This window comes from Leopardus geoffroyi, chromosome A1 (assembly GCF_018350155.1).
Source record: "Leopardus geoffroyi isolate Oge1 chromosome A1, O.geoffroyi_Oge1_pat1.0, whole genome shotgun sequence".
In the NCBI taxonomy this organism is placed as follows: Eukaryota; Metazoa; Chordata; class Mammalia; order Carnivora; family Felidae; genus Leopardus; species Leopardus geoffroyi.
Genome location: NC_059326.1, coordinates 142,900,173 through 142,915,893, shown reverse-complemented (window position 1 = coordinate 142,915,893; position 15,721 = coordinate 142,900,173). Strand labels below are relative to the sequence as shown.

Here is a 15,721-nt window from a genome sequence, read left to right as displayed (position 1 = left end):
CAAATTTATGAGTGGGTGGTTTAAAGAGAATCACTTGACATCTCTGGGACTCAGTTTCCTCAGCTTAATAAATTAGGTTATTATATGAAATGACACTCTGGGGACTTTCTGGTAATTCTAGACACAGAGCATGTCTTCAGAGAAATAATATGTTACCAACATGTGTTATTCAAGCAAGACTTAACACAATGTTTATGACTCAAATGCAGATGGATTGAAGAAGAGGCAGTCAATGGTGGATATGATGTTGAAATTAAAAACATAACCGATGAGCTTGGAGTTCTTGGGATTGCAGGGCCGCATGCAAGAAAGGTTCTTCAGAAAGTGACCTCTGAAGATCTTAGTGATGATGTTTTCAAGTTTCTTCAGACCAAGTCTTTAAAGGTTTCAAACATTCCTGTCACTGCTATTAGGATATCTTATACTGGTAAGAATTGGAAAACGATTCTCTAAAATTTAAGAGAAAGTCTCTGAAATTCAAAAGAAGCTGCCAGAAATGAACCTGTGCACGTGCATGTGCATGCGCATGCTCACATACACACTGACTTTTGTCAGTATAACTTTGGAGGAAGATTTCTCCTGTCCAACTCTTACAGTCTATTCACTCCTATGCTGGGAGAGTCATTTCCCAGATTTCCAGTTGTTGTTCCAATCTCATAGCTACCTACTACTGGGAAGGATGGATAAAAAAGTTGGAGGAGGATAGCTGTTAGAATAGTTGGAAGGGTTGACAGAGTATTCAGGTCAGCTGACTCTATCTAGGAACATTCAAGGTGGTCTCCCATAGATAGAATCTCTCCTAGAGACCATCTTAAATGTATCAGGCACCTGTCTTAAGGCATTACCACTAAGACTCTTTAAGTGCATTAGCTTCATGTAGCAGCTTCTAGACTTTCATTCTAGACTCTAAGTGCACTAGGGAATTCTTCATGTAGTACCTAATCTTGTACATAGTAGGTATTTGAAATAGAGATGAATTAATGTTCTTCAGTTCCCCACTGGTGCTGTAGGCTCACTTCCATCCTCCTCTAGACCTCCATGCTCTTTCATAGAAAGGGTATTGGGTGCCCAGGCGTTCGTTCAATTACATGTTACTCATGTTCTGGTGGTGTCCTTGAAAAACACATCACCATCAGCCCTCAACATTGGGGAACAAGGAGAACGCATAAAGTATGAAGGCTATTGCTCTTCTCTGGGCTTCTGCTGTACACTTTCTCCCTCCTTCTTTCACCTGACCTTGGCAAAATGGTGACCAGAATAAAGCATAAGCAGAATAAAAAATAAACAAGACTATTTGGGTTGAGTTTCATTTCATTTGGTTTTAGCCCACAGCTCTAATGATGAATAATATGACCAAGTGGGGAAGAAGAGGGATATGGGGGAGCATTAGAGATAATGGTTATCCCACAAAAAAGACCATATGAATAATTGTCAGTTGCCTATATTTTTAAGACTTGTGATTTGGAAGCAAGGAGTTGGGGGTTGAGATTTCTAAACGTTGAACCCTTTGTAATGGTAAACTAAGCCATACTAATATGTAATTACTCACATAACATTATGAAGCTGAGGCAGGAGTCCAGATAAATTCCTATATTAACATCTTTCTGTGTCATGAGAAAAGGTGTCCCAGTTATCACTCTCTGGGAGATAGGATGGGGCATGAATGCATCTGTGATATGGCAGGCTCCTTTGTGGGGAAAGGGGTGGGTATGGTAGTTGCAGCTTTTTTGTGAACTGGTCTTTTAAAACTCAGCAATGTCTGTATTGCATATGTGGAATCTCCATTTATTTTTGTTTCAGCTGACGCGCATTAGACCTGGTGATCACTGTTCTTACCCTAGTGTGGTACTTGTGGGTTTGTTTCAGGTGAGCTGGGTTGGGAGCTGTACCACAGACGAGAAGATTCTGTAGCCCTTTATGACATTATCATGAACGCAGGCCAGGAGGAGGGAATTGACAATTTCGGAACATACGCCATGAATGCCTTAAGACTGGAGAAAGCTTTCAGAGCCTGGGGGTCAGAGGTTTGAAATGCCAGCAACTTCATTAAAATTTCGTTTACTGTATCTGAGTTTTGTATGAGGGCTAATTTTAATTGCATTAACGTTGGCTCTGACTATACGAGAAACTATGTGTTATTAGATAACCCTATTTAATTAAGTGAAGATGTTTTTCTCCTCCATTTCTCAGTTGAAAGTTCAGTGGAATTATGGCACACTGTTTATTCTGCTTTAATTCCTCCTGCGTTGCAGAGAGCCCTGGACATCCATCTCTGTGTGGAGCTGTGTCTGCTTTAGTGGAGCCTGCTGATCCTACAGTATTTGAGGAGCACTTTTCAGATTTTTCCTCTTACTCTGTCGTGTTGCCCATCCCCATTTTCTTCTTATCGTGTAGCTTTTGGGGGAAATAGCAAGAAAAAGTGTCTTTCTGAGGAGCAGGGTTGGTGGTCTAGGATGTGTTGGTCCAGCCTACTTGCACCACTGGTAACAGGAACTAAGGGTTTCTGACCAAGTTACACACCATTTTCATATGCATGATTTATTTTACCTTATCAACTCTTCCTGAAGACGGTATTATTGGTGGGTGCCTGGGTGGCTCAGTCGGTTAAGCGTCCGACTTCAGCTCAGGTCATGATCTCCCAGTTGGTGGGTTTAAGCCCCAAGTCGGGGTCTGAGCTGACAGCTCAGAGCCTGGAGTCTGCTTCCGATTCTGTATTTCCTTCTCTCTCTCTGTTCCTCCCCTGCTCATGCTCTCTCTCTCTCTCTCTCTCTCTCTCTCTCAAAAATAAATAAAGATTAAAAAAAAAAAACTAAAAAAAAAAAAAAAAGATGGTATTATTGGTGATTTTTGGGCAAGGAGTTCGGAGTTGGAGGCTATCTAAATCATCCCAATTCTATATATAATCACACTAAGAAACAGTAAATAACTTGGTCCAGATAACACGAAAGTGGCCAAACTATAGTTTAAACTGTGTTCTGTTTTATCTCCAGTGACAGGCTATCTGTGGATACCTAAATTTTTTCATATTCCTACTTGTTTCCTTAGAAGTTGGTTCCTTGAGGTTTGAGGCCTGAGCAGTGACATAAAGGATAGTAGTAACAGATATACTTCAGGGTGGGGTTTCTTGGGTTTGAATTTATCCTCCATCACATATTAGCTATATGGACTTAACCTTCCAGAGCCTCTGTTTACTATTCCAAAAAATGAAGATAATCTATCCTTCGGAGTTACTGTAGATATTAGATAAAGTGCCTAGAATGTGATAGAATGAATTTAATTGGAGGGAAAAGTGGGCTTGAAATCGGGGGCCCTTGGGACATTTAGACTGTGGGCAGAAACGTGGGAGAAACAAGGTGGAGAGGCAGTGCCCTGGAGTCACTGAAAGAACAAGGGCTCTGGGGCAAGTTACCGGGTTTTATTTTGCAGGGGAGGCGCTCTCCAGGGGGATTTTCAGCCTTAACCTGGGGCCTTCGATGAGGCCGCTGCAGGGAGAGAAATAGAGGACAGCTCTGTCCCCAAACTTCTCAGGGAATGAACCGCTGATGCAGCCTTTGGGAGTTAGCCATTTCTCCACTCGCCTGCGTTTCATTTTCTCGAGCTTGCTCCCCTGAGCCCTCCCCTCCCTTAGCGTTTCTTCCTCCCACATCCCTCTGATTTCCCAGCAGTGCCAGCACGCCCTCTAGTGGCGTTACAGCAATCTTCTGTGCTGTGTTTTATTTTCTTCCTGGAGAAAATCTGAAAATACGGTAGATAAAAAAATCAGTTTACAGTTGCTCAGATTGATTAGGAAATATGAGACCAAATTTTAGAGCATATAAAACAAATTTATATTACTCATATAATTTATATGAGTTCTGTGTTGTCTTTTAAAAAGTTTGGCTACTTTTTATGGAGTTTAGACCAGTTCTCTTAGCACAAAAGGGAACAATAATAACAAAACAAAAACTATCAACTGCAGGTCTAGTCTCAAATAGAGGCTTTAGCTTAAAGTATATTGTAATTACTCAACCTTATATGAAAAGATTTGAGATGCGATCTCCGGTTTCCTTTTCTCTTTCCTGAACTCTGTCAAAGCCAATTTCTTACCATATGCTTTCTCGTCTACTTGTCCTGATTTCTGGCCAATTGTAAGATAAGTAAATTACTTAATAATTTTTCTGGCCAATTGTAAGATAAGTAAATTACTTAATAATTTTTCAAACATAACTATGTAAAATTATTATATAAAAACACAGTAAAGTCTTATTTCAGGGAGGAATAGCATGTTATTTTATCCCTCCAATATTTATTATCAGTGAAAGAGGGGCGCCTGGGTGGCTCAATCGGTTAAGCGGCCGACTTCGGCTCAGGTCATGATCTCGCGGTCCGTAAGTTCGAGCCCCGTGTTGGGCTCTGTGCTGACCGCTCAGAGCCTGGAGCCTGTTTCAGATTCTGTGTCTTCCTCTCTCTGTGACCCTCCCCCGTTCATGCTCTGTCTCTCTCTGTCTCAAAAATAAATAAACGTTAAAAAAAAATTATTATCAGTAAAAGAGCCATGGAAACAAACTGAATTTTAGTGTCTAATATGCTATTCAAATAGTATTTGCGGACAGGCTACATTTAAATTTCAGAGTAAAAAAATTACTTTTGGGGACCAGTCTGTAATTTTCCTATCAGAATCTATTTTCACAATCCAAAAGTGTTCTCTTCCCTAAGAAAATAATATATGAAGGTGATGTTACTGAAATGATTTTCACTCGTCTAAGATTTAAAATGTGTGTTTCCAGGGGCACCTAGGTGGCTCAGTCAGTAGATCATGTGACTCTGGATCTTGGGGTTGTGAGTTCAAGCCCTGTGTTGGGGATAGAGATTACTTGAAAATAAAATCTTTAGGGGCACCTGGATGGTCCCGTTGGTTATGTGTCCAACTCTTGATCTCAGCTCAGGTCGTGATCTCAGGGTTGTGAATTAAAGCCCTGTGTTGGGCTCCATTCTGGGTGTGGAGCCTGCTTAAAAAAAAAAAAAAAAAAAAAAAAAAAAGCTTTTTAAAAAACTGTGTGCTTCCCTTTCAGATGAACTGTGATACAAATCCCTTGGAAGCTGGACTGGACTATTTTATAAAGCTAAATAAGGTATGTTTATACTCCGAAGGGTACTTGAAGTACATCTTAAAATTATGATGCTGTTTCGTGACAGAGCTATGCTTTAAAATTTAACCAAGTGTGATTATAGGACAAATGAGTTGAACATAAATACTAAGCATTGCTCATATGCTTTGTATTAAGCTTTTGTCAAAATTAGGTATCAGTTCAAGCCATTGGAGTATGCTCATAGATGTAAGATAGCAGAATCCAGCAACTTCAAAGACTAAAGCTAAATTCCGGGATAAAAATTAGTAAGGATAAGATGTCAGTAGACATTCTTGCAAATCCTGGTGATTTGTGAAGTCACACGTTAGCTAATCACACATAGAGCATTAATTGACTCTCCCTGGGTGCTCACAACATAAAGCAGCCATGCCAGCAGATCTTCCCATCTGCTTATTAAGCACTTTCATGTGTAACTGCGACATCTGAGTGTAAGCAAATGACACATTTCAAGTGTTTAGCATAAAATGAGTATTTACTGAGAAGCCAATACAGGTATGATAACTGAAATTCACATTCCAAAGGGAACTGGGAGCTTGTTAGAAATGCAAATTCTCAGATCCCACCCCAGATCTGCTAAGACAGAGTCTCTGGGGCTCAGGCCAAGAAACCTGTGTTTCAACAAGCTGCAGGGGAGTCTGATGCATGTAAATTTGAGAAGCACCAACCTACATAATTATTGTGGAAAAGTGTATTACGAAGCCAATTTCTAACAGCCTCTTTCGTCTATACAAGTCCTGCAACTATACATGAAGTGATCCCTTTGTTATGGACTGAATGATTGTGTTTCTTTAAAATGTACATGTGTTAGCCCTAACCCCCATGTGATGATATTTGGAGGTGGGGCCTCTGGGGAGTAATCAGATGATGAGGGTGGGGTCTCCACGATGGAATTAGTGTTCTTTTGAGAAACAGGAAGACACCAGAGCTCGCTTTCTGTCCTCATCTTGAGGCTATGGTGAGAAGGCAGCTGTCTGTGAGCCAGGAAGAGGACACTCACAGGGGAGCTTAATAGGCCAGCACCTTGATCTTGGACTTACCGGCCTCCACAACTGTGAGAAATAATTTCTTGTTGTTAAAGTCACCTAGTTTGTGATATTTTGTTCCAGCAGCCCAAGCTGACTCAAATACCCACCGGGTAGTGTTTTAGTTACCGTAAAAGAACCTAACAGAGATGCAGTCAGTGGTAATATTGAAGGATAGGACAGCAGCTGCTGCTGTGTAGGATACTTGTTAGAATTTCAAAAATAAATTGTCCTGTTTAGGTGCTAGTCAGCTAAAGTAAAGGCCGTTTTCCCATTCTATGGAAATATGTGAACATATGCATATGAATCAGGCTAAGAAAACTTTTTAAATGCCCCTGCATCAAGTTCCCAAATTCTAAGCTGAGATATTAACATAAACATGTATATTTATAGTATTAGATTTTAGGAAAAAGAGCCTCCTTAAGGGTTTTAAAGGGAATATCTTTCTGTGCGTTTTCCCTATGACTTTTATTTTTATGATGTACCATCTGCCTCCAGACCAGAGAAAGCAGGTGCTTAGAATTTGGGCAGACCCTTACAGCAGATTGCTCCTTCTGATAACAGAAGTCTTCATTTAGTTGTTTAAAATAAGGATAAAAATGGCCTGACTCTTCAAAGCACTAAAGTTCTGTTGTTGGTCACCAACAGATAAATAGGTAACTGACTCTCTTGCTTCACAGTGTTTGGGTATTATTGTTTGGGGATAAGGCAGAGATAAATGAGCTCTTCGTGCTGAAATTGGGTTTTTGGAACTCTCTTTATGATTATAAGCAGGTGTGGATTGTGTATTTATTAGTTCCTTTAAATTAGTTCAATAACCCAAGCTGAGCTCAGAATTAAGTTGTTTAACAGATGATGATTTTGATTTATGGTACGTTTTTTTATGATTTCTGAATTACTGGTTTTCATTCTGGTGTCACAGAGTTAATTTCTAGTGATTACGTTGGTTGACGTGCGGTGTAGCACCAGGACCTGGACCTAACTGAGCTAGTCTTTTTCAATTATGTTGACTTGGGTGGTTCATGGGTGTCACTGTGATGCCAGCTAATCTCCGAGACTGGGGAATAGGTTGGATCAACTTTGTTCAGATTCTGTATGGTGGTTTCACAACTTTATCTTTGTTTTGTAGCAGTCTATAAAATGAAACAGGTTTCTGAAAAACTAATTAACATTATAAACTAAATGATGTAATTTGATACTTCACGTTCTATGCCTAAAAATAAAAATGTTGCCCAATCTGGTTTCATACTACATTTTAAAGAATATGTAATGCCAGTTCATATTGCGTTGGAAAGTTGACAGTCTATGAGAACTGAAGCAGCAGTTAAGACAGAGGAATATTTTTTTATTCCATAAATACACCAATGAAAACAAAATTTAAAAAAATCCTGGGCATTTCACAATTGTTTAAAATCCTTTTCTTTCTCTGGCACCTGGGTGGCTCAGTCAATTAAGTGTCCAACTTTGGCTCAGGTCATGATCTCATGGTTCATGAGTTCAAGCCCCATGTCGGGCTCTGTGCTGACACCTCAGAGCCTGGAGCCTGCTTTGGATTCTGTGTCTCCCTCTCTCTCTGCCCCTGGCCCCACTCACATTCTGTCTCTCTCTTTCAAAGAAGAAATAAACATATAAAAAAATTGTTTTTTAATAAAAATAAAATCCTTTTCTTCCTTTCTCTTTGAAGCAAGCATGTAGAATTCTCCGCTTGGCCCTTGAGTGTTTACACAACAATTGTATAAGCCATAATATTAAGAAATTGTATAGGACATAGGCTGTGTTGGACCTAGGAGGCCCTGAAGGTGGCTCAGTACCCCTTCCTCATTTATGGGTGAGGAAACTGAAGCAAGGAAAGGTGTAGTGACCTCTGACCTCACCACAGTGCTCTCTCACCCACCACTTTCCCCAACAAAGTCCTTTCTCCTCATGGGCTTTTCAACCTTGAATAACTGCCCAGGAATGTTTTTCTGGCAACATATCCTAAAATATGCATGGACTATGTTTTATTAATTGATGCCTCCCACAGTCATGTTTTTGTTGTAACTGATTTTGCGTTTTATGTTAGGATCAGAATAGCTGATTTAACCACATTAAGGAGGAAAACGGGTGTCTGAGGAGATGGGCCATCAGGCCTCTTTGGAGAGAACTGCGTTGTCGTCAAAACCAGTGTAAAAGTAGGGAAAAGAAAAATGGAGTATTGAAGAAATCTTAGATGGCAAAGGAAGATAGTGCGTGCTGCTTGCTTTCCTTACTTCTGAGACTTGTTTGAGCTGCAGCCTTCCCATGGCGTTGGCTGATGTTGATGAGGTTTTGGGGTGATGGTGGCGGGGGTCCGGAGCCAACAACCAAGAAAGAATTCTTGAAGACGTCTTTGGTGCAAAAAGGTGATTTTATTAAAGCATGGGGACAGGACCCATGGGCAGGAAGAGCTGCGCTGGGGTTGTGAAGAATGCCTGGTTTTATACTCTGGAGTTGGGGAGGTCAAGTCAAAAGGGAGGCCTCCCAAGGGATTTGATCTGTTAAAGAGGGCTCCTAAGATACCTGAGGCCTTGCTATTGTCAAGCTAAGGTTGTTTTCCCTCTAGTAAGGCATTAACAGTAGGACATTAGGGGGTTCCTGGAGAAATGTTATATTCTATATTTGCCTCAAGTATTTGTCAATGGCCTGCAGGTTATAAGGAAATTTAATTTTACCTTCTTGCCTTTGTTCCCCATATCACTATGGAGGGGTGATATTGGGGCTCCAGGAAACAGTCTACAGGCTTCTGGAGGTTGGCCTATTGATACAATTGCCTTTTTCTTCTAATTTACTAAGATATTTGTGCATTGATGGAGACTCATGTTCTGCATGACAGTGATCTCTATCAATCGGCCATTTGTTTTCTTTCCTTTGTCCTTGGGCAGCCAGAAGTGCCTGAGGAATATCACACATGTCCCGTTTGGTGGTGGTGGTGGTGATGTGTGTGTGTGTGTGTGTGTGCGCGCGCACACACACACACTAGCTTGCACTTTGTCCTCAGCCCGCCCCACGCTCCCGCATCAATGTGAAGTAGTGGTGCACAGGCTCAGTCTCCTTCTGAGTCAACATTGAGTAAGTACCATTCATTAAATACCTTGCTAGGACACAGGTCTAACAGTTAATGACATAACTCCTGATGGCTCTCCTATCTCATGACGTTTGAAGCAAATGGCATTTCAGGAACTGAAACTGTAGGAAACATTCTTAATACTCTGAAAATATCGATCCAGGAGGATCGTTTAGCAGTACACAACAGTGCCATCTTGTGGACAGTGAGCATAGAGCCTGGAAAGGAAGCATTAACCTGAAGCGCAATACAAGTAGAAATAAATTATTTCTTTAAAATCTCAACTAAAATCCCTTTACCCCCCAAAAGTTATATCATTGCTATTAGTGGTATTATAATTTCCATAGAAGCTACTTTTTGGGAAAAATTAGTGGTTCTGGCTTTTGGTTTTTTGTTTTAGAAATAAAATGCATTAGTCAAGAGCAAAAGGAAAATCAGCTGCCTTAGAATGGAATCATAAGTACTGGAATTTTCCTCCTGGAAATACGGAGTCTATGTCCATTTAGAGACAACTTCTGCCAAGATTCAGAGACTGAAGTAACAATGTAACATGTTGAAGCAGGTTAGGAGAATTTTTTCTTTTTGATGTTTATTTTTGAAAGAGACAGAGTTCGAGTGGGGGAGGGGCAGAGAGAGAGGGAGACACAGAATCCGAAGCAGGCCCCAGGCTCGGAGCTGTCAGCACAGAGCCCGACGCGGGGCTGGAACCCACAAACTGTGAGATCATGACCTGAGCCGAAGTAGAATGATTAACCGACTGAGCAACCCAGGTGCCCCAATAATTTTTTAAAGATCCTTCCCACTCCCAATTTCTTCCTTGGCTTCTCTTTTCCTGTCTTGGGCTTCTATCCAGTAGAGACAGGTAATAATAACCACAAGTGAGAAGACAATGTTGATAGAAAATACAGAGTCTGTCTTTGTGGAAAAATTATTTAAGGCGTAACTAGTAAGTAAAACAACACAAAAACAAAGACGCAAAGCACCACCAGGCTTACTACATTCTAAGTATTCAATAAATGTTAGCATTATTAAAATACCAGAATGGAAATAAATAATCACTCACAGACAAGTCAGAAAGGAACTTCTAATATGTTATAGTGGTATAAGTACCCAACTCTGGGGAAATTTTAGGTAAATGGTAATAGGCATTGAGGCAGAAAATTTTCAGTGACTCTCAGTCTTGGCGTACATTAGAATCATCTGGAGTATAATTCTTTTAAATCATGAAATGATTAGAAAATTTCTGAGGTTCATGCTGCAACCCACGTCAATTTAAAAAGAACCTCTGGGGGCACCTGGGTGGCTCAGTCGGTTGGACGTCTGACTTCGGCTCAGGTCATGATCTCTCAGTCCGTGAGTTCGAGCCCCGCATCGGGCTCTGTGCTGACACCTCAGAGCCTGGAGCCCGTTTCAGATTCTGTGTCTCCCTCTCTCTCTGCCCCTTCCCTGCTCATGCTCTGCCTCTCTCTGTCTCAAAAATAAATAAAAACATTAAAAAATAAAATAAAATAAAAAGAACCTCTGAGGGTAGGAACTCAGGCATCAATTTGTTTTGTTTTGTTTTAATTCTCCAGGTGATTCCAAAGCAGATGGAGAGGGATAGTGCTAGACCAATGCTTTTCAACTGGCTGTACATCACTAACTTGGAGAACTTTTTAAAGATTGCCCTACCCTCAGTGGTTCTCAGCTGTGGTTCACAGACTGGTAGCATCAGTGTTAGCTAGGGATTGGTTAGAATTGCCAGGTGTTGAGTACCATCCCCAAATCGGAAACTCTGGGGATGGGCTCAGTGATCTGCTTTAACAAGCCCTCCAGGTGATTCTGATGCTCCCTCAAGTTTAAGAATACTGACCGGAAACCAGTTGGATTAGCTCTGCAGGGAGGGTTTGGGTTTCTTGCTTTTGTTATGCAATGAAGATTGAGACCCACTCTCTGAGTTCTTTACCTTTATGCCTGTGTGGTCCTGTAAATAAACAGAACTTTAAAACAAGTGGTTTGGTTAAAGGAGGGTGCTATGGAATTGGTAGTGAATTGGAAGTAAGTAAATCTGTCACCTACTCTGGCTAGGCTACAGTTAATACATTCTGCCCCAAATTTCTCTCTCTGTCTCTCTCTCTGTCTCTTTGGAATTGGACAGTAAGTGAATGTTTTTTTTTAAGTCACCAAATTTTAGCTGTGTGTCCTTGGGAAAGCCACTTAGTTTCATTTTGCACCCGAGACTTCTAGTCTATAAAATGAGGGCTCCTTACATGTCTAAAACCCTAAGAAATACCACCTAGCGGAGTAATGGAGGACGTTGTTACGGTTATCCATATGAGCCACATAATTGTAACACTTTAATTAAGCCATCCTTATTCCCTTACCCATTTCCATTGCTAAATGATAAAGGAAAAATGAAAGAAAAGAAGTAAAACCTAGGCTGAGATAGAGTTTATCATGCCTAAAACATTTATCAGAGCGTATTAAGCTACCAGCTATTGAATCAGTATCCTCATATGTATCCAATTTCTGTTAGGAAACAACGTTCTATTTCCACCCTAAAAGTGTAAGTGTGCTGTTTAGATGCCTGCTTTAAAATTTGGAAGTCTCTGGAAACTCAGGACTAGGAATAAGTTGAAATAATTCTTTAGATTGCTTTTATTATATTTTTATTTTAACAGCTTAACTAAACATGCAATAAATGGACATATTGAAAGTGCACCATTTGCTAAAGTTTTAAAAAATATTAATGTTTTTTAAAAAAAATTTTTTTAACCTTTATTTATTTTTGAGACAGAGACAGAGCATTAATGGGGGAGGGGCAGAGAGAGAGAGGGAGATACAGAATTGGAAACAGGCTCCAGGCTCTGAGCCATCAGCCCAGAGCCCGACGCGGGGCTCGAACTCACGGACTGCGAGATCATGACCTGAGCTGAAGTCGGACGCTTAACCGACTGAGCCACCCAGACGCCCCAATGTTTATTTATTTTTTGAGAGAGAGACACACACACACAGACAGGGGCAAGTGGGGGAGGGACTGAGAGAGAGGGAGACACAGAATCCAAAGCAGGCTCAGGCTCTGAGCTCTCAGCACAGAGCCTGACGTGGGGCTTGAACCCACAAACCGCAAGATCATGACCTGAGCCACAGTCGGACGCTTAATCTACTGAGCCACCTAAGTGCCCCAGGTTTGTTTTTTTTTTTTAATGTTTATTTATTTTGAGAGAGAGGGAGGGCATGAACACATGCACTTGGGACAGGAGCAGGGGAAGGGGGGGGGGAGAGAGAGAAAATCCCAAGCAGGCTCTGCACTGTCAGTGTGAAGCTGGACACTGGGCTTGAACCCACAAACTGTGAGATCATGCCCTGAGCCAAAATCAAGACCAATCAAGTGGGTCCCTTAACCCACTGAGCCACCCAAGCTCCCCACCATTTGCTAAGTATTAATGCACGTATACACTTGTGACACTATGGCCACAATTGAGGATGGTAAGCCTATCCCTCTTCCCAGAAATTTGTTCAGGCCTTTTTGTAGTCCCTACTTCCCAACCCTCCCTATACCCTCACCTACTTCCCAAGGAACTTTTTGTCACTATAGGCAATTTTGCATTTTCTAGGGTCTTATATAAATGGAATCCTATAATATATTCATAATATATTTTGTTTTGGTTTTGTTTCTTTCACTAAGCATAATTATTTTGAGACTCATCTGTGGTATTATATGTATTAATAAGTCGTTCCTTTTAATTCTAAGTAAAGGATTCCATTGTATGTATATAGCACAGTTTGTTTATATACTCAATGAACTTTGGGGTTGTTTCTAGTTTAGGACATTTCTCTTGGGTAAATAGGAGTGGAATGGCTGCATAAAATGGCACGTATATGTCAACTTTGTAAGGAATTGTTTTACACAGTGGTGAACCATTTTATATTTTACATTCCCACCACTAGTTAATGAGAGTTTCTGTTCCTCCAAATCCTCACCCAACACCTGTCATGGTCAGTCTTGTTAACTTGAGTTACTCTATGAGGTAAGTAGTAGGGTCTCATACTTTTGATTTCCTCAGTGACTTGATGTTGAAAATCTTTTTATTTGTCTGTCCACCATTCCTATCTCTTCATTTATGAAGGAAGAGCGAGTATGCACAAGTGAGTCAGGGAGAGGGTCAGAGGGAGAGAGAGAATCTTAAGCAGACTCCACACTGAGCATGACTCTGGGGTGACTCTGGGCTTGATTCCACAACCCTGGGATCGTGACCTGAGCTAAAATCAAGAGAGGGATGCTTAACCGACTGAGCCACCCAGGCACCCCTCTTTTACTCCTTTTTTTTTTTTTTTAAGTTTATTTATAGTGAGAGTGAGAAGGGGAGGGGCAGAGAGAGAGGGAGAGAGAATGAATCCCAAACAGGCTCTGCACTGCCACCAAGGGCCTGATGTGGGGCTTGAACTTAAAAACTGTGAGATCATAATCTGAGCTGAAATGAAGAGTTGGGTGCTTTGTAACCCAGGTGCCCCTCTGTTACTAATTTAAAAAAATGTTTTTTTAATGTTTATTTATTTTTGAGAGAGAGAGAACGAAGGAACAAACGAGTGGGAGAGGGACAGAAAGCAGGTTCCAGGCTCTGAACTGTCAGTACAGAGCCTGATGCGGGGCTCGACCTCACAAACCACGAGATCATGACCTGAGCTGAAGCTGGACGCTTAACTGACTGAGCCACCCAGGCGCCCCTTTTACTCATTTTTAATGGGGTTGTTTTTGTTTTTTTTTTTTTGTTTGTTTTTGAAAGTTCCTAATGTATCCTAGGTACAAGTCCTTTATTAGATGCATGCTCTGCAAATATTTTTTCCCACTCTGTCTTCTTTTCATCTAATACATCTGATAGTGTCTTTCAAAGAGAAGTTTTATTTATTTTATTTTTTTAAAGGTGCCATTAGTTAAGGTTTATTTATTTTGAAAGAGAGAGAGTGAATGGATAAAGAAATTGTGGTTTATATACACAATGGAATACTACGTGGCAATGAGAAAAAATGAAATATGGCCTTTTGTAGCAACGTGGATGGAACTGGAGAGTGTGATGCTAAGTGAAATAAGCCATACAGAGAAAGACAGATACCATATGGTTTCACTCTTATGTGGATCCTGAGAAACTTAACAGGAACCCATGGGGGAGGGGGAGGGAAAAAAAAAAAAAAAAAAGAGGTTAGAGTGGGAGAGAGCCAAAGCATAAGAGACTCTTAAAAACTGAGAGCAAACTGAGGGTTGATGGGGGGTGGGAGGGAGGAAAGGGTGGGTGATGGGTATTGAGGAGGGCACCTTTTGGGATGAGCACTGGGTGTTGTATGGAAACCAATTTGACAATAAATTTCATATAAAAAAAATAAATAAATAAAATGAAAGAGAGAGAGTGAGTATGAGCAGTGTAGGGGCAGAGAGAAAGAGAGGGGGAGAGACTCTCAAACAGGCCCCATGCTATCAGCACTGAACCCAATGTAGGGCTTCAACCCATGAACTGTGAGATCATCACCTGCGCTGAAACCAAGAATCAAATGCTTAACTGCCTGAGCCACCCAGGCACCCCAAGGGCAGAAGTTTTAAATTTTTTAATATTTAAAGTCCTTATCAACTTGTTCTTATGGATTATGCTTTTGGTGTCGTATTAAATCTTTACCTAACCCAAAGTCATAAAGATTTTTTTGCTGTTTCCTCCTAGAGGTCTTATCAACTTTTTACATTTAGGCCTGTTATTTATTTTTAGTTAATATTTATATCTAGTGCCAGATATGAATTAAAGTTTATGTGTGCACATATACCCACGGATTTGTTTCCATTACCATTCATTGGAAAGGCTGCACATTCTGGACTGTATCACCTGTGTACCCTTGTCAAAAATAAGTTGTCTATTGGGGCGCCTGGGTGGCGCAGTCGGTTAAGCGTCCGACTTCAGCCAGGTCACGATCTCGCGGTCCGTGAGTTCGAGCCCCGCGTCAGGCTCCGGGCTGATGGCTCAGAGCCTGGAGCCTGTTTCCGATTCTGTGTCTCCCTCTCTCTCTGCCCCTCCCCCGTTCATGCTCTGTCTCTCTCTGTCCCAAAAATAAATAAACGTTGAAAAAAAAAAATAAGTTGTCTATAAATGTTGAAGTCTCTTTCTGGACTCTTTTTTTGGACTCTATTGACTCATATGTCTTTCTTGATTCCTGTGTTGTATTGATAACTGTGGCTTAAATCAGGTTGTGGTAGCCTTGCAACTGTGCCCTTTTTCAGTCATTTTAGCTATTACAGGTCCTTTGAATTTCCATGAATTTTAGAATTTGTAAAAACATGGGAATTGTGTTGCATCTACAGGTCAATTCAAGTCTCGCACTCATGAGAAACACATATCCCTCCATTTACTTAGGTCACCTTTAATTTCAAAAATATTTTGTAGTTTGCAGATTTTGCATATGTTTTTGTAGATTGATTTATCCTTAAGTATTTCATATTGATAATGTTTAAATGGTATTTTTGATTT

General features: G+C 40.8%; 1 protein-coding gene across 2 annotated transcripts in view; it reads left to right on the top strand.

Moving 5' to 3' along the window:
- The window catches only part of DMGDH (dimethylglycine dehydrogenase), a 70,011-nt gene that overhangs the window by 38,289 nt on the left and 16,001 nt on the right, over positions 1-15,721 (top strand). For both annotated transcript variants that reach the window (XM_045496516.1, XM_045496525.1), the window contains exons 12-14: positions 210-427; positions 1,867-2,024; positions 5,052-5,111. In XM_045496516.1, the coding sequence (XP_045352472.1) occupies positions 210-427; positions 1,867-2,024; positions 5,052-5,111 (436 nt within the window). The remainder of the gene's footprint in view (positions 1-209; positions 428-1,866; positions 2,025-5,051; positions 5,112-15,721) is intronic.